Here is a 24731-nt window from a genome sequence, read left to right on the forward strand (position 1 = left end):
TGTGTGTGCATTGTGTGTGTGTGTTGTGTATTCAATGCGTGTGCTGGTTTTGTATGGTGTCTGTGTGTTGTCGGAGCCCTGGGTGTTGTGTGCACATGTGTGTAATGTGTGTGCATTATGTGTCTGATCTATGTGTGTTTGTGTTGTGTGTTGCCTGTGTATTGTATGTACAACACCCAGGGCACACAACGTGCACAGTGTGTGTGTGTGCATTGTGTGTGTTGTGCATGCTGTGTATTGTGTGTGCTGTGTGTTGCCTGTGCCCTGGGTGTTGTGTGCACAGTGTGTGTGTTGTTGATCTGTGTGTTTATTGTTATCCAACTGTCTGTGTTTTTGCATCACCTCTGAGCTGTAAATATTTATGCATGTGTTGATAATATGTGCTGATAGTGTGTGCGGGCTGATTGTGTGTTGATAATATGTGCTGATAGTGTGTGCGGGCTGATTGTGTGTTGATAATATGTGCTGATAGTGTGTGCGGGCTGATTGTGTGTTGATAACATGTGCTGATTGATAGTGCGTGCGGGCTGATTGCGTGTTGATTGTATGTGCTGATAGTGTGTGCTGTTGTGTGTGTTGGGGTATTGTTTGGGGGTATCACACTAAAATAAATTCATCATTTTGTGCATCGCTTTATGTGTTTTAATATATCGCAATCAGATGTCAGCGTGTTGTACGCCCGCCTTTATTGTCATTACTCGTGTATGTTGTGCACGGCTGTATCATGTACAGAGAGCCATTTTGTTGAAAAGTAATAAAGGAGGTGCAGGGAAATCCTATTGGTTGCCATGGTAGCTGCTCCACTTCTGGTCCAGAACTTCACTTTCTGATTTTTTCCTCTGAATTTGCCATTTCTGACACTGTTCAGGACGGGATATTGATCGGATAATGCTGGATTTGCCACGGTCTGCCACCTGTCTCAGCTTCTATGATGTAAACATACAGTAAATATATATTATCATAAAAATTACAGTTATGGCAACTCTATATATAATTTGGATCAGTTATATTCATGTACTAAGACCAAGTTAACAAGGTGTGTTAATTCAACAATGTAACAATCTTGTTGCTTTAAGTGATAAATGAACGTGTTTAAGATTTACAAATAAAATAACAAAACAATTAAAAAAGCAACAAAGAATAAAGATCAATAGAAAGTATCACATTTGCAAAACATTAATAATAATAATAATAATATTACAAATAATAAGAATAAATACATAAAAAGAAATGCTGATAAAAAGAAATGTCTGACATTTGTAAAACATTATTATTATCATTACAAATAATAAGAATAAATACATAATTTCATTTTTATCACATTTGTAAAACAATAATAATAATAAGCATAATAAGAATAAAAAAATAAACATAAATAATAATAGTAATAAATACATCCAATAATATCAATAAATACACAATAATAATAATAATAATTATTAATTTACATGACTGTTATGAAACAATATTTATTGGATATATTATTACAATATTATCTTTATTGATCCGTTATCAGGAAAGGGTGGCTCTTTCTGTCGGGCTTATTTTCGGAATTGGAAAGGAAATTGCCTGAATTTTTCTCAATCTGAAACGGCTGGCTCTTAACATGTTCTGATCGCAGAGGCTCATATGGTCGCGTTCCGAAATAAACCGATTATTATCTAAATAAAATGCCGGACACGGAGGGCGCTTATATGAATGAATACGATGAATGTGTACTTATGACCTCGGCAGAGGTCTACAGAGAAACAAGATGGCTGCCCCCTTCGTTCTCTTTTTAAGTTATTTTACATTTTATTTATTTCTAGTAAAGCCTGGGAATGATATAGAGATAATTTAGCGAGTCTTCTGTGTCTCTCTCCTCTCCCACAGTCTTACAAAATGGCCTCGGATATCAACGATATCGGTGTTTGGAGACAAACGAAAATTCTTTTGTACAAGAATTATCTCATCAAGTGTCGGACAAAGAAGGACAGCCTACAGGTACGCATGGATGTTTTATTTATTTTTTCCGGACGGACCGACTGCCGTCCTGGGGTATTGACCGGGAGGGAAGCGACCAGCTTCCCAAGCAATGGAGACGCGTCTTTCCGCCCCAATTGTTGGGCGTCCTACAGTGGTCCCATTAAGCAGGGTCTCAAAAATGCGTGTATTGTTATCTCTGGTTTCCTTTTGCAGAAGCTCTGATAGAAACATAGAATCTGCTGGCAGATCGGCCCCATTCGGCCCCCGTCTTTCTCCTGCTGTAACGACTCAGTTGTTGGTCTCGTCTTAGATTCAGGAGCCGTATGCCCATCCCATGCATGTTTACATTGGCTCGGTTATAGACATACGCGGCCTTACATGTCACAGAGCTTTGGGAATATTAAATAATCCATGCGGTCCTGTGTAGTGTCGTTGATTTCTATAGCGAGGCTTTCTCCGTTGGACTGGTTACCCTTTGGCTCCGTCTCCACGCAGGGTATCGTTTATCCTCCCGTGGCATCCGAGAGCGGTTTTGCACACAGGGTCATATCGAGTCTCAGCTGCTTTATTCACATTACAGACAGAACTGTCCTTCTTTGTTTCCCCGCTATTAACCCGGTTACCGGAGATTAGGCGTTCGGCTGAATTCTAGAACATTTCACAGCATTTGTAAATATACTGTATATATAAATATATTATTTTAATTTATATACCACCATCATTTTTTCTCTCTCAACACACAGGAGCTGCTTTACCCCATAGTCTGGTGGTTGATCTCGTTGATGTGGGTCGGCCTGATGAAGCCGAGCAAACACTACGAGTCCACTCCCAGTACGTTACTCGGGGACCTCAATTTCCAGACGTACCCGCCGCTAAATATCGGCTTTGCGCCAAGCAACAATGTTACGCGGCACATCATGGAACTGGCGGCCTCCGAGTGCCTGAGAACAGGTAGAACTTGGTGTCCTTATGGACTCGTTACCTTCAAACGACCACCTTTAATGGGTTGCGCCCTGTCATAGGACATCTTCAATAACTGTGCAGTGACCTGCCTCAGAACTCTTTCTACTCATAAGCCGATATATCTTAATACGTCGTCTCCTTTTTATTTCCGTAGATGTATCGCTGAGTCCGTATCCCAACGAGGAGGCGCTAAAAGCTGCCAGCTCCATTCTAGAAAAGCAATTTTTCGGGGTGGTGTTTAAGGACTCCATGTCGTACCAGCTGAAGGTTTTCCCGGAGTCCGTGCCGGGGTCTGCGTTTTATTTAGAGCCAAGAGGTAATACCTTAGAGAAGGGGCAGTAGATACGTGCTCCAAAATAATCTAACCTGACCCCGATCACCAACACAAGAACCTCCACAAACCCCCACCTGTGTCCTCCTCCGGTTTATTACGTGTTTCTCTGGACTCCATGCTTGGATTTTGGGCTCATAGCATCTTGAGCGTGGTCTTTAGACTCGTGATTCTTTACGAGCTTTCTTATTTCTTTGACTTTTTTTTTTCTTATTATCCCCAGAGCCATGCTATTCCTGGAAGTGCGAAGCCGCTATGTATTTTTCTTCGGAGTTCACATCTTTGCAAGCGTGCATCAATTCTGCCATTATCAAGGTAACGCCTTACGCACGGCTTCCTGAAATAGGCTTACGGGAATTCAGAAGGTGTCGGATCCGTCCCTCCAAAGCCATAACCGTGCCAGGCTTTCAGGATCTGCTACAGGGACGTTTAATGTCCCTGACACCCCTCCTAAAGAAGAATGCCTATTAAAGTATTATGTGACAACTGGGGGGGGGGGGATGTATATGGGGGAGGGTCTTCAGAATATAGATATATAGCCAGGGGGTGGGGAGAGGGGCAAAAACATACTGTATGAGGGCATTCTGCAGGAACCAAGGAGGACACCATGTAAAGGGACCATGCAGCTCAAATGCATGTAATGACTGCGGTGTCCTTGTATGTGGGGTGTCCCTTTAATTGGGGTGTGCTTTTAAGTGCCATCCTTAAAGACTGTGGGCCTCAAGGACTTCAGTTCAACGCCCCTGTTCTAACGAGCGAACATCCTTCGTTTCTGCAGCTTAAAACCAATTATTCTGCCTGGGAAGAGCTGAAAGGGACGCAGGTGGTCATCATGGGCGAGGAGTCGGCGGTGGAAGTGGTCACCTTCTACCGCGTCCTAATGTCGATATTCCTGGTAATGGCCTTTTCACCGTTCAGTTGCTCCTTGGCCGTCCACGTCGTAGCCGAAAAGGAAAAAAAACTGAAGGAATTCCTGAAAGTAATGGGTCTTCACGACACTGCTTTCTGGTAATTATATTATATATTAATATATTTATTATTATTAATATTATTTCACTCCTATGGCATATGTCACGTAAAGTCCCCATTTTTTATTGTATTGGTTGCAGGCTGCCGTGGGTTCTCCTGTACACGTGTCTGAACTTACTGATCTCCGTGGTAATGGCCGTTATTACAACCGTCTTCTTCCCGTTCAGTAAAAGCAACACGTTCCTGATATTTCTGCTGTATTCTCTGTACGGAATTTCTTTGGTAAGTGCAGCTGGCGATAACATTTATAAGGCCGGCTCCCTAAACTCCAGATTTTGGTTCACCATGACCACTCGATGGTGGATGTCTTGAGTGGCCCATACTGGACAGCGAACTCTAAACTCTAGATCCCTGTGTCACTTCTGGGTTGTCGCTTGAGAATTGCCGTGATCTTTCTCCAGATTTTATTCTCCCTGATGTTGACGCCGCTCTTCAAGAGGGCCAAGCAAGCAGGGGCCATGGGCTTCATGGCCACCATGATTCTGGGATTCATAGGCATCTTCATTGTCATGAAGGAAGACTTCCCCAAATCCTTTGTGTGGTTCTTCAGCCCGTTCTGTCCCTGCACATTCATGATCGGAGTAGCCCAGGTACGTAATGAGTTCAGTTTGACAATAGCAGAGAGATAACTTAATGGGGACTGATAAGTTAAGGTGACTGCTCCTAATGCTTTACACATAAGGTGGGCTTCTAATACCAATACATACCCCCGACGTGGGTTTATTTAGTCTATGATGATTTGTAAAAAAGGAAAATGTGAAATTTAAGCTCTTCTACACACTAATTTAACTAAATATATATATTATGCCCCTAAACTCTGTTGTTTTAAGGATACTGTGCTTACAGATGAAAGGACGTGGAATTCATGTGTTGATAACAATCTCTTTTGTAGATTATGCATTTAGAAGGCTACGAAAAAGGTGCCCAGTTAGCGTATCTGAAGGACGGTCCGTACCCGCTCATAATCACCTTTATTTTCCTTGTTGTGGACAGCGTGATGTACCTGCTTCTGGCTTCATACCTTGATCAGGTCCTGCCAGGTATGGGGGATCAGAACCAATTCTCAGAGTTTGGAATTATAGAAGGTGTAAATTATTATCCTACTCAACTCTGCCGCCCCCCCCCCCCTTGTAGGTCCGATTGTCCCATGCTGACCGTGATGTTTAATGGGCCCGACCTTATCGTTTTTTGTTTTTTTTTCTTCACAGGGGAATATGGACTCAAACAGACACCTTTTTACTTTCTGAAACCATCCTACTGGTCTAAGAAGAGGAGGAACTACGGAGAACTCAGCGAAAACAGTTTGAATAGCAATCATAACCCAAGCGATGTGATGGAACCGGTATCTGCAGAACTTGAAGTCAAGGAGGCTATCAGGTGTGTGGCCTGGATTGCCCTATGCATGTGAGGTCCACACGGTCTGTGGCTGTAACAATCCTGTTCCGCTTTGTTCTTGTAGTTAGAACACTGGATATTGTGTAGATGTTTGATTTTGGAACATTCAGTGTTCTGCGAAAGTTGGTAACGGTAGCTTCAGAAGTCCGAAAACGTTGGCTCTATAAAGAAACTTATAAATATTATAATTATTTAGCTAAGGTACCATACAATTGATCCACAATACCAGAAACCTCTCGTCCCCAAGCTTTCCAGCATATTAGAGTCCCAAGGCACCTCTTATGTGAAGGAACATACACCCAACGGACGATCTCAAACCAGGAGATGTAACATCGTATTTTTTTTTTTATCCATTGGACTGAAGTGCCCCAAATACATGAACCTTTTCCTTCTGCAGAATCAAATGCGTCGGCAAGACTTTCAAGAAGGAAGGGAAGCAGGTTGAGGCTCTTAACGGTAAGCCTGCCAGAGAAAGGTTATACTTGCACAAGTAATCGTACATTTCTGCACTAAAAGGGGCGAGCGGGGTGTCAGAAGGCTGATGTTATCGCAGAGAAAGCAGGAGCTGTTATTCTAATGCTGGCAATAATCTTATTTTTAACACCAGGACTGAGCTTCACGATATACGAAGGTCAAATAACGGCTCTGCTTGGACACAGCGGCACCGGAAAGACAACCCTTCTGAATATTTTATGTGGTCTCTGCCCTCCGTGTGAAGGTGGGGTAAATCAATTGTACGCAGCGCAGGGGAGCCTCAGAGACAGTAAGGTGACCCAGCCCTGGCAAACATAACGCTTTTCTGGCTGTGGAACAGCAGTAATTGTGCGACTAATTTAGATCTTTGATCATTTAGAATATAAGCTCTTGAGCCGAGTCCCCTTTCTTGCCAGGAACTTTGTAGGAAAAAGCCACAAAGCTAGCTTTTAATGCTTGTTGCATCTGTATGTGTTGTTTTCGTTATGTACTTGTTAAACATGTTTGTACAGCGCTGCGGATTATGTTGGCTTTTTTTTTTTTATAAATAAAGGTTAATAATAATTATAATAGCAAGGGGCTCTAAGTTGTATAGGGGGCCCATTTTTGGACCATCCTGTGATAACAGAAAGGTTTATTCCCTAATTCTTTATATTTCATTCACTCACACTCAACCAACATTTTTACCCTTTTAACATATTGTGGACGCCGGCCGTTTTTTTTCCAGGGTTCGCCACTATATACGGTCACAGAGTAACTGACATAGACGAGATCCTACAAGCCAGGAAGATCACGGGAATCTGCCAACAAAGCGACGTCCACTTTGATATTCTCACGGTGGAAGAGAACCTGTCCATCTTTGCCTCGCTCAGAGGAATTCCAGAGAAAACCAAGGAGCAGGAGGTACAAGGAGACCTCACCTGACCACTTGGAATCTACTCCACCAACGTGCTAGTAATTTGCTGTGTAATAAATAGATAATAGCCTCATTTTGTTTCCACCTCAGCCAATCACAGCTATTATGATCCACGTCTCCAATCTGTAATGTATCATTCATGGTACTATGTATCATCTCCCTTTGTTTTCTAGATAAATAAGATCCTTAACGAACTGGACATGCAGGTCCAGAAACACAATCAAGTCCGGACGCTCAGTATTGGGCAGAAGCGGAAACTGTCTCTGGGGATAGCGATTCTTGGGAACCCTAAGGTAATGGAGTGGCTGCGCCACCATAAGACAGCGTGTCACCCGGTGGACAACACAGAAGACCTTTCACCAGATACACTGGTGCATATTTTAAGAAACCATTAAAATGAACATTTAATTGGCTCCCAAGGCGACTTCAACATGTAGAACTTTGCTCCTTACACGCATTGCCCCCTTATATCTGAATCTATCCATAGGTGCTACTTCTGGACGAGCCCACAGCCGGCATGGACTCGTGTTCAAGGTTTACAGTCTGGAACCTCTTAAAGAACAGAAAGGCAAACCACGTTATTGTGTTCAACACGCATTGCATGGAGGAAGCTGACATCCTTGCAGGTGATTGTATGTGGATCTGTATATCTGTTTGCACGCAAGTCTGCGTATTCATGGCTTGAAAGGTCTTTGTACCAGGTAAAGAGATTTACGCATGGTAGCTCCGTGTTTTATCTCCAATACAGTCTTTATGACTACGCAGACTTACTAAAGCTCATCCTTTAACTATCGGGTCTATTTACTAAGTGAGGGATGGGGTTAACTCAACCGACCAGACTTCGATGATGTTGCATGCCGTGAGGAAACACTAATCCGAGGACATTTTATGAGTTCCAGGTGAGGGCATGCGATAATAACTCGCATTTCCCCCTCCTAAAGCTTGGAAAATATAAAAATAGACAAATTAAAAGTCAGGGGGTGATGGGAGGGATTAAAAGGCTAATTGACCGTCGGAAAACCCTTTTGCAATTATGTTACAGCCAGGTATTTCCATGGCAACAGCTGACCCCAAACTTTTGAACGGCAGTGTATGTATATAGTGGTACCGTCTTCTCTGATTAGGCAAAAGATGACAATACAGCACAGTTTTTTTAGGCTCTAGTACTTTATTACTCTATTTATTTTCTCCAATAAATGATTTATATATTGATTTATCTTTAAGATCTTTTTTTTTTAAACCTCTGGATTGGCAAGAAAATGGAAAGGGAATTGCAAATGCTAATCGTGATGTTAAACAAGGTGTTTGAGCAGAGGGGTTCAAGTCAGGGCAGATGGTGTCTTGCAGTTGGGTGCGGAAGGGCCCCTGGCCAGAAAGTTCTCCTTGGGGCAATAGGTTCAACGGGAAGATCTTCCGATCAGCCGCTTTCGAGACATGCGGCTGATTTTGGGATGAGACCATATAAAAATATCTTGGATTTGCACCAATGTGTGATTTCTGCATAAAAAAAGTCTACCTGTCTCTTTTTTTGGTACCTAGATCGTAAGGCGGTCCTCTCACAGGGGACCCTGAAATGCATCGGTTCCTCCTTGTACCTCAAGAGCAAATGGGGTGTCGGCTATCGTTTAAGGTATTGCGTATGGTCCCCTCTATTTCCAGTGTACTGGAAATGCGTATCTAATGTAATATTGTGATTTAATCGTTGCCTTGGTGTGTACACAGCTGTGTTGGGTTATTGGTCTAGAATAATAGGTCCTCCGTCTGTCTGTGGGTTGTCTCCTTCCAGCATGGACATCAACGCATCTTGCAGCGTAGACTCTCTGACGGAGATGATCACGCGTCACATACCAGGGGCAAGTGTAATGCAGCAGACCGAGACGTCCCTCGTATATAACTTACCGCTCAGAGACACAGACAAATTTCAAGGTAACGTCAGGGTATTATATACGAGAGGGCGGGATAACACCCCATCCCCGGGGCCGTAATCCTTTAGAATACCAAGAATCCCACCCCGAGGATCTGGCCGATATTACCAATAAGGACATTATTTACAGTCTAGAACTTTGAGGTTATTTGGTTTTGGTTTTGTTTTTTTTTTGCAGGACTGTTTTCTGCTCTGGAAGGTGACTCCATCGTCGGGATGATTACCTACGGAGTTTCCATCACCACCCTGGAAGACGTATTCTACAAACTAGAGCCAGGGGCTGAAATGGATAGGACAGGTGAAGTTTGCCCACGTAGCCTACTCTTTATTCACTAAAACATCTCAATGTCAGAATAACCAAGACGTTCTCATCACACGCAATCTTTTTTATTGCTGTGTCATGTCAAGAAATGTCACTTTCCAGTTTGATAAATGACTTACGGGTCCTCCAGGCTCTGCCGAGGGAAGAACCTGCTGTATTATGTGGTCAGGGGACACCGTGGTGTCTTGATTTTGTTACCTCCCAGTACGTTCCGGGGAAAAGAGGTTCTAGGTAATTCTAGGTAACACAATCAAACACATTGCTCATATTGTAAACAGAGACGTTTCTTTTCGGTGTTCCATATTTATTGCCAATACTTCTGATCTGTAAATCCGGCTAGATCAGTAACCGTAAAGAGTTCTGTCCTTTTGTTACGTTGGCCGGTAGTTTATTTATGTGTTTTCCGCTCTTTTTTTTTTGTTTCTCTTTGATATGAAACAATACAAATGGCGTTTCTCGCAGATCATAGTATTTTCAGCCAGCAAAGGTCGGAGGAAGACGTTAAATCCAAGTCCATGGAAGAGATCGAGCAGAGCCTGCTAACACTGCCGGACCCGGGACCTTATTTGTTGAGCGGCCGGGCGTTGTGGAAGCAGCAGGTTGCCACGCTTGCCAAGTTACATTTAAAGAACTTATACAGAGAGAGAAAATCCTTCCGAAGCGTGTGCGTATTTACTGCTTTTTACTCGTTATTTTATGGATGGTGCCACCTCCTGGTCGTGGCCTGTGGCCTTCCACGTGTTCTAATCACTGAATACATTGTCTTTCTTCTTCTTCCAGGTCATTGTTCCTCTTAATGTTCCTAGCCGTCCAGGCTGCTGTGGGTATTCTACAGCAGTATTATCACAGATCCCTGGCCCCCACCAAACTGGCTTCCAATCTGTATTTTCTGCGCCCCGGCCAAAAAAACCACAAGCATCTCACAAGTCTTTTGGTGGAAAACTCCACAGGTAGGTCCCAAAATTATTAACGAGATCTACCCCCGGCTTTAAGAGAGAATGTCAGGCTATATGTTCCGTATGGGATATGGAGGAGCTAGGGTGCCCCCCCCCCAGGACCCTCGTGACTTTTTTTTACATTTATTTTTGGTTTTTTAGACATTAGAAATGCTTGTGGGGACCAAAGCTAATCAGAAGCCCCTACAGACACTCTAAGGGAGCATGCCAGTGGCCATTCAGAAATATTTCAAGCTATTTTTAGAATATTTTTTTAATATAATTTTTTTTGTTACCTATTTGTCTATTGAAAAATACAATGAAGTATAAAAATTTTAGATTTTTCTCAAATATTTTGCTTAAACCCTCAAGTCCCTCAATTGCAAGCTCCCTGACGCTAGATATCGGATGCTTGTTCCGGCTGACTCCAGACGGGGTGTTTTGTTTCTCCCGTAGGTACCAACATAGATGACCTGATTGCGAATCTGAACAGCCAGAAGATTAAAGTTGATATAATTAATGAAAACGACAGTTTTTCTTTCTCTCCGCACAACGGCGCTCTAAACGTGTTTCGTTCAGGCGAGGTACGAGAAAGGCGTAAACACAAACCACTCCGACTTTCAAACACAATCAAAGAGAGAATGGTGCACCGATTTTTTTTTTTTAAGTAACAGTTATCAATTAAATAGATGGAAACACACCAAAAAAAAAAGTTATTTTAAAAAAGGAATGGGACTTAAAAATTATATATATAAATAGAATATTTTAAGTTTAACGCAGTGTGTTAAGTTTGTAGTTAAAGTATTTGTTAACACGCAACGATTTAGGTTGTCTTTACCTGTTTTGTATCAACCGGAATGGGAATTTATTAGGAATATAGTATATTTCACTCTAGAAAAAATATCAACATTAATACATGCGTAGAAAGAGATCTGATAAAACACGTTTCGGTGCGATGTGATGGACCCGTGTAATAACTTTACAGTTGTGTTAAATTACATTTGATACTTTTTGTTTACAGCATTCATAGGTTTATTAAAATAATAATAAATGTTTCTATGTTTTGTAGTCTTACACATACGCGGTCGTTTTCAACAAAACCATGATCCACTCTTTGCCAGTCCTCGTGAGCATCATAAGTAACACTCTGCTCCGGCAGCTTCGTGTCAACGAGAGCATCCAGACCTGGAGCAGCCCCTTCTACCAGGTGGGTATCATCAGGCCAGACCCGGGGCAGAACCCCCAGCCATCCCCTTTGAGCTTATAAGGCGTGCTGTGCCTTTAAGACATGGAGCGCCGCGATATGACGACGTATGCCAAGGCTCCATGTCTTCCAGGGGCCGCAGCTCCTTCTAATGGGCTGGTTGGAGAGATCAAAGATTGCTCCTGTAACTGGCCCGTTGAGCAGCGAGACACCAGAGCGCCCTATTACCCAAGAGGGTGATTTGTCCCCTGGTTTTCTGCCCCCCCCCCCCGACCTGTCTACATAGGCCAAGATATGTCATTGGGTATCATCACACGCTGCACCTAAAACATAGAATTTCTTCCTTAAATTAAAATAAAAAACACACTTTTCAGAAATATTAATGCCAAGGTTTCCATCCTGTAACTGAACTGTGGGAAGCCATTTTGTTTTGATCACAGGAAGTAATGAGTGCGCATGAAATATGCTTCCCCCACCCGGAGAGAAAAAAAAAACCAGGATTTACCCAATATTTTTGATACATTTGTATCCTTGGCACTATTCACTGGATCATTCTAATCCTTTACTAATATATTTTCTGACATTTTTATTTATATATTTAATATATGCATCGCCCCGTGTTAGACATTAGCAGATACTAAGCCCGCATTTCTTTAAAGCAATTCTCGTACCCTCTTAGACTTTAGTTACCTCTCCAAAGCTTTTCATGTGTTCTCCTTCCGCAGTTTAATGAAAAATACATTTTATCTCTGCGCTTTTGCCTCGGCAGAGACTCCCGCAGGGAATACAATGATCATCCGCCTGCCTTTTGATGTGCGCAGAAATTGATTTTTTTCTTCCCATACAAGTTTGCCAAGAAGTCTCTCTCGTCTGCGTTTGGCAGACAGTAACGAGGGAGACAGAATCTCAACCCGAGCTTATTTATCGATTATTCCACCCTTAAAGACAAAGTTACGGGTTCTGGAGCAGCAGGCGGAGGGGGCTCCATAGCTTGGTGTTCATAATATCCGAATGGTTACTATGTTGCCAGATGTTTTATAGAAGCCCCCTGGCACCTTTTGACGTGCCATCTTCAGGGTGAATTCTGCTTCCTTGTCTCATTAGACGTATGGATATGGATATCTGTTCCTTTGAGTTCATTGCGGGTCTCTCCCCGTTCCGTGAAGCTGAAATTATTCTCTATATTTATCTATATTTAGCCTTTTTTCTTTAACCGTTGCCATGGGAATTGATCTTTTTTTTTGGTCCCCATAGGAATTCCCAGACACATCCGTCAGACTGGATCTGTATTTTCTAGTTGGCTTCCTTGGGGTCATGGCGGTTAGCATGTTGCCGTACATTGCCATGGAAAACACATACAACCATAAGGTAGGAAGGAGAGGGTCGGGAATCTGCATCCACGTGGAAAGTTAGAATTTCAAGAACTCGCGTATTTAAGTTGGACCAAGACTACTGAGGAGACCTGGGTTAGAAAACGATAGCATTTGGGCTAAAGGAATAGTTAGAAGAGAACGTTGTGAGAATTAAAGTGAAAGTTCACTCCTTTTCCCGTCCTGTGGCAGGTTAAAGCGTACACCCAGCTGAAGATGTCAGGCTTGTACCAATCGGCGTATTGGATGGGACAAGCGGTGGTGGACATCCCTCTGTACTCTCTGATCCTCCTTATAATGATCGGAAGCTTGCTTTTATTTAACACAGGAATATATCTGTATGCTGGAACGCTTGTGACCTTGGTGAGTGAACCGGAAGCAGCGGCTCTCGTTGCGTTCATTGCACCGGTATAGTTATGTACCTCCTGTGCTGTACCTTTAAATACCCGCCCCTTTGTTCATATATAACGAAGCTCTCCATATTGCAGATTTTCTGCACGATCGGTTACATTCCTGCCGTGATTCTCCTGACCTACGTGCTTTCTTTTACCTACAAGAAAATACACGACACGCGGCAATGGTGGTCTATAGTCTTCTCGCTGGTATGTCTGCCCTCACTTGTACCGCAAGAGTAAATCACTTTTGTAGGACAGAAATAAAAAGAACATTCTAGTGCCCAATTGTTTTTTTAGATTTCCAGTATGTGAAAGTCAAATACTGTTAATGCTGTTACTGAGCATGTGCAGGAAGTGTACCGCGGTATACTTCCTGCTTTCAGTAGATGTCGCCGGGGGAGGAGTTAAATACTGTTAATGCTGCTACTGAGCATGTGCAGGAAGTGTACTGCGGTATGCTTCCTGCTTTCAGTAGACGTCGCAGGGGGAGGAGTTAAATACTGTTATTCTGCTACTGAGCATGTGCAGTAAGTGTACTGCGGTATGCTTCCTGCTTTCATTAGAGGCAGCCAGGGGCAGGAGTCCAATGAGAAAGAGGTACATTTTACTGCAACATGAAAATGAAGCTAGAGGACTCCTTTAACCGAAGGCCTAAACCAGCGTAATACATCTGTGTAGAACTTGGAAAGGGCTGTTGGCGTCTTGCAGGAGATTTGATTTTCCTTCTTATTTCCTTAGACCGTTGCCTCGTCCAACACTATTACAGAAATAGCCCTGCTTATTGGGAACGATATGATAGCCACAATCTTCCATGACATCTTCTGCCTCTTCATCCCAATTTACCCTCTCATAGGCTGTCTGACTTTCTTCATAAAGGTAAGGGGTAACTATGTTTGATACAAATTCTCATGCCTTTCAGTGAACCGATATCCATAAGATCCATATTCACATAAGCTTTTGAGACCTCTGAGGTCTCTTGTAGAGAGACACCACTTTTCACTTGAGTTACTGAGGATTCTGGGAATACAGTGAGAAATCCTCCTTTAAATTTAATGTCAACACGGGGGGGCTATTAATCTATAAAGCAGGTGGTCTCACCACCAGTATAAGTGCAATGTCCCAATTATGAGAACCATTCCATTGTTTCATTCTCAGGGGAATCACGCTTGAAGAATCCTTCCAGACAGATGCTTCATATGTTGCATATGGCGAATTAATTACATTATATTCATTCGCCATATATTATATTATATTATTGATAACATTCATTGTTTTAAAAACATTTAAAATGGAGACCTTTTGCATTTTTTTTTCTCAGATGTCTTGGAATGTGTCCCATAGCGAGGAGAACAGTTATACCCAGCTGGGAAGGCTACTGGTGACCGTTATATCCGTAAGATTGCATTCCTTGGTCCTCACAAGGTCTAGAGCCGTGGCTCAGCAGATGTGTAGGACTCGTGTTCATAACTTGAGGGCCTAGGGGTCTGCGTTTTATTTATTTATATATATATATATATATATATATGCTGCTGGTGACCACATCTCACATGCAGACCATGGCTGTGGTGGGGATCGGAACCACTGATCTCCAGCTGTTGGCATCCCGAGCACTCGAGTTCTTCAAGAGCCCAATTACTGGTATTCCGTTGAATTTCTAGAACCCTCACGTTCAAACAATACCTGTTTGTAGTGGGGGGGGGGCATGGACCCTATCCCCTGCTGGTCCGTTAGGAAGACTCATGGAGTCTTGAGTCCATACCTAATGTAGAGAACCGCATGCAAAGGCCAATTACTTATAGAATAACGTTTAGCCTATGTTATCATTTTTAATGTCAATTTTAATCATTGTCTTTCATTTCCCCCCCCTCCTTTTTTTTTTTTATTTTTTTTTTATTTTGTAGCCATACATGCAATGCGTGATTTTATTCTTTATCCTCCGTTACCTCGAAATGAAGAACGGCGGGAAAGCTTTAAGGGAAGACTCAATTTTCAGGTATATATTTGTAATACCTTTAATTACGGTTAATTTAAATGTCCCCCCCCCCCAAAAAAAACTAAAAATAATAAAAGAAAGCAAAGTCGTGAATCATCTGTTATAAAATCGTTCTTATCTTTATCAAAACAAGAATAATGTAATTATAGTATTTCTGGGGGTAACAGAATGTGTTTTTTTGAATGATTTTGTATTTCGGTATTTGCCCGTAACACAATTATGAGCATTAGCAGATCTATCACATCATTAAAACGTAAGAGGGTTAAATGCTTCCTAGTGCTTTGCAAATAACACATAAGTGTTTCTCTGGCAAGCATTCCGCGTAGACATCCCTGATATCGTTTACAAGATAATCGTGGCTGCTCGTTCGTATCGTCCATTATAGCTGATTTCCCCCCCATTTCTCCACGCAGGACCAAAGCCAAAAAAAAGAAGGTGTGGAAATTCGCCGAGGTTGCCGAGGACGAGGATGAAGACGTTCGCTTGGAGAGGATGAGAGCGGCAGAATCCATGACGGCAGAATGCAACGAGGTACGTGCGTTCAAGAGTGTCTGGGACCGGCCCGACAGGTCAACGAGAGGCTTGTCCTAAAAAGAAAATCTCCGCTGCTCTGAAGGATCCTCATTAGAAGGTTCATCAACACAAGAGAACCAACACCCTGCGGATGTGTGCTGCGGCCTTAGTGGGCCTTACTGACCGAGTGGGACTAAGATCCTTCTAGCAGTCGCATTCCCTCTACGAGATAGACCTCTCATCCTGGGACCCCCCGGTTCAGTGCGGTACATCTGGTATCGCTCTAGACGCAGCACTAAAGGAGAACCCGTGTCCCGATTACCCCTCGCTCTAACCACAAAAATAAAAAATTGCCGAATCGGTCCCAAAACTGAGGTTTATAATCCATGTAGTGGACCAATAATCGCACGTTTTCGGAAGACTTGGGTCTCTTGTGGAGAAACACCACGATCAACTGGAGTTACCAAAATCCAACCGATCGTGGGTTCTATGAGGTTCTGCAACATATATATTGGGTTTGAGACACAAGAATAGCGTCCCCTAACAACGCCTCTCTGTTCTAGAAACCAGCTATTCTGATAAGCGGATTACACAAAGAATACGAAGAAGCCGGCAAAACGATCCTAGGGAAGACGATGAGGAAGCTGGTGGTAAATAACGTCTCCTTTTGCGTCAAGAAAGGTCAGAGTCCATCCTTTTTCACCGTAGATTCTCCGATGAAACGTATTAACTGAAACGAGGGATCCTGAGTGCAAACGTATCTGCTTTCAGGAGAGATTTTGGGCTTGGTAGGTCCAAACGGATCTGGAAAAAGCGCCCTGCTTAACATTCTGATTGGACAAGCAGAACCGAACGCCGGGCAGGTGGGTCGTTTTACAGCAGACGGGATTCGTATAGAAAGCATTAAACCAAAACCGGAAACATTGCGTCCGTTTGAGATTTGTTGACTTGATGAGTAGCTTTTGGGTTGAGTTGGGTCATTTTTATCAATAACAGTATAATTTTAGCTCGTTCTTTGCTGTTTGACGCCTCATTTTCAGGTACTGGTGGGAGATGAGACGAGGAGAGGGTCCGGCGCGGTGAGATTTGTAGGTTATACCCCCCAGACGAGTTATCTCTGGCCTGAGATAAGACTCCAAGAACATCTTGAGATCTATGGAGCCATCAAGGGTATGAGCAGCAGCGCCCGTGCAGACATCTCGAAGAGGTGAGTATCTATCCATGAGGAGAAAGTCCGCATCGATATAACTCGGTTTTTTTCATCTTGACTATGTCCAGTATTTACTAGACATAAAATAGTTAAAATGCAAATGTAACCTCAAAAAACACAACAAAAGGGAAAAAAAACTTTTTTTTTTTTTTTATTTCTTGTGATCGTATCCTATTTTTATATCACATTTTTGAGGAAAAGAAACCATATACAACGAGTACTGCTTTCTCCTGCCGGTGTTACTAATTAAGTTTGAATCATCTGTAGAATAATCGACACTCTGGACCTGAACGAACACAAACGAAACCCGTCCAAGAACCTGTCAACAGGAACCCAGAGAAAGGTGAGCCCCCGGTCTACCCCGACGCGTTTGGCTTATTCTCAGAGGAGCCATTGATGTTTGTTCCGACTTATACCTTCCCCATAGCTGTGTTTCGCACTGAGCATGCTGGGCAATCCCAACATCGTGTTACTGGATGAACCATCCACTGGCATGGATCCCACGGCCAAGCAGCGCATGTGGTGAGTGAGAACGTCCGTCTATAAACATTATCTTGTCTGCATTAGTAAGATTTCCTACTACGCTGCCACTTATCTGTGGACGGGGTCGATTCCGCTTAGACTTTTAATACAAACCCCACACTTAGGGTGTATTATCTCCCCCTTTGTTGACACACTAGGCACATCCTGACTTGCCATAACCCAAAGGGGCATCCTTGAGACCCAACGCCTACATTACCCAGTCCAGGCTGTGGCTTTAGCGGGCTTCCCATTGTGTATCCCCCCCCCCCCCCAAAAAAAAAAAAAACAGGTTTCCTCCCTTACATTCCTAGGAAACTGATCCGAGCCACATTCAAAGGCAAGGAACAAGCCGCGTTGCTCACCACCCATTACATGGAGGAGGCAGAGGCCGTCTGTGACCGAGTGGCTATCATGGTGTCTGGAAAACTGAGGTAAGCGTTCGTCTTATATTTCTAGTGCAGATAAACATTGTCCATGCGGGGTCTTCGGAACGCAGTATGGCTTCCAACCCATGTTTCTGCTTAAACCCAAGCACTTCATTGAGTTTCAGTATCTTCTTTTTAAGAGTTGGGTGCGCTGGCGTTTGATAACCGCTGTCTTCCTGCTTCTACGGGTCATTTTAAATAAAACGTGGAATGAGCAATGGAGTTCTTGGAGCATATAACAGACTATTACGTGTTGTGTTACATTGTATGTTCTTAAAATGGTCCTAGCACCTAAAAACCACCAAGGTTCATGGGCTCTCCTCGCTTTAATTAGGAGTCTAACATCTGCCTGTCTGCCTAACTTAGATCCATCGGTTCAGTTCAGCACCTGAAGAGCAAGTACGGACGCCATTTCTCTCTCGACTTGAAGCTTGAAGCAGACGCCGGCGTTGACAAAGCAGCTTTGGTCCATAACGAGATCCTTCAGATCTTCCCCAGCGCGAGTCGCCAGGAGAGGTAAGTCGGTAGACGGAAGCAAGACGGCCCGGGTTCTGGCAATGGATCTCCGGTCATTAAATGATGACCTTTTGCCTGATAAGTGAGGAAATGTATGGGAATAATTATGTCTTATCAGGTTCGCTTCGCTATTGTCTTACAAAATTCCCAAAGATGACGTCCAGTCGCTGTCACAGGCATTCGCCCAACTGGAGCAAGGTGAGGACATTCATCGGCAAACGGGATCCAAGAAGCCATCATTCTCTAAGAGAGAAGCCGCTAACCTTTTATTCTTTTTGGAATGTTACAGTAAAACGTGGGTTTGATATTGAAGAGTACAGCTTCTCTCAATCAACACTCGAACAGGTAAAGACACTCAAAGTTATTCTTGGGGGGGGGGCAGTTAGTTGTACTTTCCTCTACCCCCATATACCTCATCCCAGTGGGCTTTATTGTCACGATACGTCACTCAGGCCTCTGCGGTCATGCCTTGCAGGTCTTCATCGAACTTGCAAAGGAACAAGAAGGTGAGGACTGCGTGGCGACAATGAACAGTACCTTGTGCTGGGAGAGAAAGCAGGAGGACAGAGTTGTCTTCTGAATAAGTCCACCTCGTCCAAAACCAACGCGCGCGTGCTAGCTTCTTTAAGTATCTCTAGTCTTAACCCTTTTCACGCTCGAGGGGCACTGCTGTTCCACTATTGTTGACCTCTCCGGCAGCCAAGGTGTGATCTGAATCTGTGGCAGAAAGGGTTAATATTGGGGCATGCCTGGGGCATGGAAGCCGCATTTCCGACAGGCCACTTCTGACCCGGACTTTGCCTCAGCTGTAGGCAGGGCAGAAAAAATAACCCAAAAAACGGCCGAACTGCTGGAAGATCCACGTGCGGCAGGGTTAGGAGCCCACCGGAGAATTAGGCAGTTTTTTGGCGGCGCGACTTGACTTCAGGATTGTTTGAGTGTCCACCAGACCAAGGCTTGTCTCACTCATAGAGAAGCGGCTCAGGGTACTTCACTGGAAGCCACCATCTTTCCCTCTAGTCTTCTCGTGACTCCTATTAACATTAAGCCACCCGTTAAAAACAAAAGCAGGTATCCATGATCCTTATCCATTCACATTCAAGTCAAACTTTTTAAACACCTCGGAGGTCCCAGAGAAACTCAGTTTCAGAACAAACACAGCGCTGTACCCTGCCGTGCTGCTTCGTAAAGAAATATATATATATATATTTAATATAATATACAGTATATATAGGATTATGCTGAATTTTAACGAATATCCACGTATTGTTAATATTACATATTTAAGAACGTTGTGGCTGACAAACTAGTTGCGTTTCAAGGCATTGAATTCACATCCGATAAGGCTGGGGACTCAGGAAAGCATTCAGAGGTCGGGCAGACTGGACGGGCCGAACGCTCCTCATCCGCCGTCACTTTCTATGTTTCTATGTTTTAGCCGTAAAAATGTTTCCTCTCCGTTCTCTGAAATTTATTTTAAAAAGCCCTGGGTAGGCTGTCTCTGCTGCAATCAGGCAGCCAATACATCTGTTTCGTAGATAGCGTACGCGTGATTGGCTGCTGCTGCTCCTCCCAATTATTTCAGTTCTACTGAGCATGTGCAGGAAGTGTACTGAAGAACGCTTCCTGTTTCCAGTAGAGGCGGCAGGGGGCGGGGCTAAATGTCTGCAGCGACCTGCATGCAGTAAAATGCATTGGAGCCCATGCAAAAACGCGCTTTAGTATGCGTTTAACCGGAGCTGGTGTGATGATTAGCGGGAAAATGATTAGCAAACACTTTGATAATCCCCCTTTATACTAGAATCCCTTTATACTGAAAGGGCCGCTCGTGTTCTGTCTGATACATAATTACCGATGTCAATGCATGCCCTGACCTCCCGAGCCGGCGAACCGGATGATATGTTACAATAAATATCGTTAAGACGGCTGCTTTTTTTGTTGTATGCGGGTAGTGATTTTTTTACGCTGGAGACCGCGTGGATCTGTAATACCGAAGCCCTGCCGCTGTGTTTAGCAAAGAGTCTGTGGTGTATTTAAAGATCTCTGCGGCATTATCCCACTGCAACCACTAGGGGGGCAGCGTTTACGAGAAAGGCAAAATACTTTTAAAAGTTATCTTTTGGTAAATAAATTAATTAATAATAAAAGAAATGTATTTAACCCCGGGGGGTATTTGATTTAAGTAACATTTAGTTTAGGAATATGCTGAAATACACACCTGGTCCACCGGGAGGCAGTGTTTGCATACAAACTATACTGCTTTTATAATCCAGCATTAAGGCAGACCCTACCATGGGGCAGTTATAAGCAGTGCATACAGGGGTATGATGTTACAGGGGTATCTGAATTTATTTTGTATTTATTATTCTTGCCTCTGTTCGCCCCCCTTAGAACATATATATAAAAAATATATTTGTGGGGTATTGCTGAACATACAGCGGGTCATTATTGAGCTGTGTAGAAGAAATATCCTATTTTAGAAGGGTTTTTTTTTTACATATCACTAATAATTGTAATGTTTTATGTATTTTTATTATTTTAAAAAGAAGGGCATGAACTAAACGACCTATCATTTGCGCGGGTTCATCAAATACCGAGAAGTGGAATCATGGTTTAACAAACAATTTGGCAAATCTTCGTGATTTTAGGGTATATAAAAATCCCTAGTCCTGAAGGGGTTTATGCACATGACCTATTAAATAGATAGCTCCCCAAATCTCTCTTCACACGTACGCATTTTACATACTATAAGCACGTGTTTAAAGAAATTAAGATATTAATTCTGCCCAGAGCATAAAACGGCTTACAAATATTTCTGGAAATATAATAAATATAAAAAAAAATGGAGTGAGAAAGACATCGTGAAAGTAAAATAAGTCCTTAAAGCAAAAAGTTTAAAAAAAAATAAAAAAATCAACATATATACAGATTTCATGCTGTTCCGATTTAAATTGTATTTTTTTTTTATGTATTTATTTTTACTTTTCCTGGGTTTTTTTTTTCTATTTCTGCCGTCTAATGGTTGGAAGTCACATGGAAGACATACGAGCCATTCGTGTAACGTGTGAGCAATAAGCAGCCTCCAGTTCATGGAAAACTCATTCCAACCTCTTATCATGCATCCGGATAAACAGTCTGTTTACGTAGATACTAATTAGCCTCAAACGGCGCGTTGTTCTTGTAACGCCCTCCGGAGAACAGAGCAGCGCGGCACTCGCGTTCCTTTGTTCAGACCGTCGAGAAACTTTAGAGAGAAAAGTACAGAACGTCCAGGAATAACGTCCGAGAATAAACTCAGGAACTCAATGATTTACAGAGAATTCCTCCGCCGGATACAAGAATTGGAGCATTTCAGCGAAAGTAACTTTCTCAAGGAGCAGAGAACGCTGTGAATACCCCCCGGGGACATCGTTGCTCCTGTTGGAGGCTCCAAAGGAGATCTGAAATGTTACGAGGCTGTAGACTAAAAAATATTATCGAACCAGAAATCTTATATACTGGTATATATTATATATACTGGTATATATTATATATACTGGTATATATTATATATACTGTATATTTATATATATATATATATATTATTTTAGATCTAGGTGTATGGGTGGCCCAAATCACGAAAAATCAGCCCCAATCGGCCCTGTCTACTCGCTTGTTTTCCCCGCTTAATCAGTCGTTGGTCTCGTCTTAGATTCAGGAGCCGTATGTCTGTCCCCTGCATGTTTAATCCCCTCACTGTATTACCCTCTAGCACTTCTTGGAAGCTGTTCCGCTTATCTACTACCCTCTCAGTGAAGTAGAAATGGCTTACACTCCATCTCCATGCTCCAAGCCAAGAAAGAGAAGGCACCATAATACGATACCTAAACTAAACCAAAGCCTCCTAGCAGAAGAAGAAGAAGAGATCTGTCTTGGCTTCTAACCGGGTTTCACCTCTCAGCTGAGCCTAAACATACTAAACACACAAAGCCTGGGCTGGACAATCACTCACCCAAGCCAACTAAGACAGGCAGGGGAGCTCGAGGTAAATATATATGCCAATATATTATTTTTGGGGTAAAAGAATAAACGGGGGAAGAAGGAAGGAAATTTTAGGGGGAGATAAAGGAATTCCGGAAGGAAGAACACGGAAATAAGTGGATATCTGGATTAAAGTCTCCCTCGAAGTAAAAGCTCTCTGGAGCCCACCTTAGGACATGATTCTTGCCCCAGTCCAGCTCCTCGCCTCTCCTTGTCCTCCTAGTGGGAGGAAGCGAAGGGAAAAGCATTAAAGGACATATTAATAGGGAGAGGGGGAAGAAAGAAGAGTGCAAGGGTTAACCAGGAAAAAAAGGCGAAATAAAACAGAAAAATAGGCAATAACCCCGCATAAGAATAGGATGTTTCCTGAAATCTTAACACTCCTAAAATAAATTAAAAGTACCTAAAAATTCTCAGGGTTTACTACAGAAACTGTCCTCTTCCTCAATGACGTATATTTACCAATAAGAAAAACACAAGCGCCGTTAAGTATAAGAGGGTTTTATTTTTAACCGGTTGTTGAGCGTCGCTCCTTCCTTGAAAGATGAAGAAATTGCCTGCGAACGTACTTTCCCCCCCTCCACCAGAAATGTACGTTTTGCAAGAGCTTACGTTACAACATCTATCTTCTTCTTAAGATTTTCAGATTTTCGCGACCACGTAGCGTTAAGACGCAGCATCGGCGACGTGCGTGGAATCCTCGCCAGGTCTTTTTTTCCTCCTGTTTCGTACTTCAGAACGCGGGAAGAAACAGAAATGTTTTGAAAGAGACGAGTCTTCTAACCCACCGATGTCCAAACACAGGAACTACGTAAAGGGTTCGAGATACCGAGCTCTGAATTCTAAGCGAGCCTCCCACATTGCAAAGAATTCTCACGAAAAAAGGGCTTCTCCGTAATCGGCCCGGAAACATGGCGGCTTGGGCCGACTGACGCAATGGTATGGTCCATCTCTTTGTACATCTTGCTGGATTTCTATTGAAGGGAATCTCTCTTTGGGTATCTCGCTACCTCTTGGGTTGGTGAGTCTCGTGGGCCCGTTCCAGTTTTAAGACCCAGATCCATGTGTTGACTCCGCATGACACAAGAAGCAACGTTAAAGGAAAAAAAAAAAAAGCTAGGACGTGTGAGTTAGGTCTCACTCAAGGTCAGCCGAGCTTTGGTGGGAATAGGTTGGGTTAGACTCGGCCTGTCTAGAGTAGAATTCTGTCCTGAGTGGAGTAAGACAAGAGGTTTTCCCCGTAACCGATTAACCAGAGGCATCCTTTGGAGCAATGGAGAAGACTTGTGCCATCAGGGGTTTCCTACTTCAACTACTAGACCCCCGGTGATGAAGCCCCCAAAACTCTCTGCTCCACCTTAGAACAGTATTTAGACATTTTTAGGACACTTGGTTGTGTCTCTGGTTAATTTGATTTTTATACAAACCCCAGGCTTGGTCTGCACCGCACGCTACATACAGAAACCAGCTCAGGACGTCATAACGGGAGGTTTATTAAGAGTTTTTTTTTTTTTATTTTTTTTTTTTATTGGTTTCCATGGCAAAATGGCTAATTTCGAAAGCGCAGTTTTAGTTTCTTTTTTTTAAAAAAAAAAACTTTTACTACGGCTTAAAAAAAATAAAAAAAAGAGCGAAGAGGACAGTAGGAGGATCAGAAGAACTTTGACGAGGTGGCGTGACCGACGCGGAGGGGAATGGAATAGGTTTCAGGTCGTGGCGGGTAACGGTGAAAGTGCTAAATAGGACAACGGTGGGTGTCGAGAACGCCAGAGAGGACCAGGTTAGAGATGCATGCGCCGCGCAGGACATGCTTTGGGTTGTATGTAACATGAGACCAGGGGCGGACTAAGGTTTGAGTCCTTAAAGCAGGGGCGTCCAACCTGCGGCCCTCCAGATGCTGCAGGACTACATCTCCCATAATGCTCTTTCAGCTAAGGGGCTGGCTGAGGAGTATGGGAGATGTAGTCCTGCAGCAGCTGGAGGGCCGCACGTTGGACACCCCTGCCTTAAAGCATGGTTCCCATCTGCCGTCAAGTTCTAGCTGTTACTGTTCCATCTTATCTATTACCCAACAAAGGTATTGTGTCTTTACCAAATTTGCTCTTTTTCTGCCCAATGCTGACGCCAAGGAGAAGCTCACCGAGGGCAGACTTTCACAACACATGGCGACAATCGGGTTGAAACGTTCAACTCATCTCAAAACTCTCAAGTTAGTGAGAAATACTTAAAATCCGCTAGCATTTCATGGCGTTAAAAAGGTAAAAATGAGTCATTTAAAAAAAAAAAAAAACAAAAAAAAAAAAAAACAT

General features: G+C 43.1%; 1 protein-coding gene across 1 annotated transcript; it reads left to right on the plus strand.

Moving 5' to 3' along the window:
- Nucleotides 1-1881: 1881 nt before the first annotated feature.
- Nucleotides 1882-18982, plus strand: LOC149278739 (cholesterol transporter ABCA5-like). The gene is made up of 38 exons (XM_089501777.1): nt 1882-1983; nt 2709-2916; nt 3083-3244; nt 3483-3574; nt 4038-4267; nt 4369-4510; nt 4690-4878; nt 5181-5328; nt 5497-5665; nt 6081-6139; nt 6291-6401; nt 6885-7060; nt 7247-7366; nt 7561-7699; nt 8613-8703; nt 8860-8999; nt 9176-9295; nt 9782-9983; nt 10100-10269; nt 10711-10838; nt 11324-11461; nt 12713-12826; nt 13021-13191; nt 13317-13430; nt 13962-14099; nt 14542-14616; nt 15125-15216; nt 15630-15747; nt 16293-16410; nt 16501-16592; nt 16770-16936; nt 17207-17282; nt 17367-17461; nt 17773-17892; nt 18253-18402; nt 18521-18600; nt 18692-18747; nt 18878-18982. The coding sequence occupies exons 1-38, from the start codon at nt 1882-1884 to the stop codon at nt 18980-18982; spliced, it is 4917 nt and encodes a 1638-aa protein (XP_089357903.1).
- Nucleotides 18983-24731: the final 5749 nt, after the last annotated feature.

Source organism: Sceloporus occidentalis, unplaced genomic scaffold, assembly GCF_023333645.1.
Source record: "Sceloporus occidentalis isolate IW3139 unplaced genomic scaffold, rSceOcc1.0.p SCAF_182, whole genome shotgun sequence".
In the NCBI taxonomy this organism is placed as follows: Eukaryota; Metazoa; Chordata; class Lepidosauria; order Squamata; family Phrynosomatidae; genus Sceloporus; species Sceloporus occidentalis.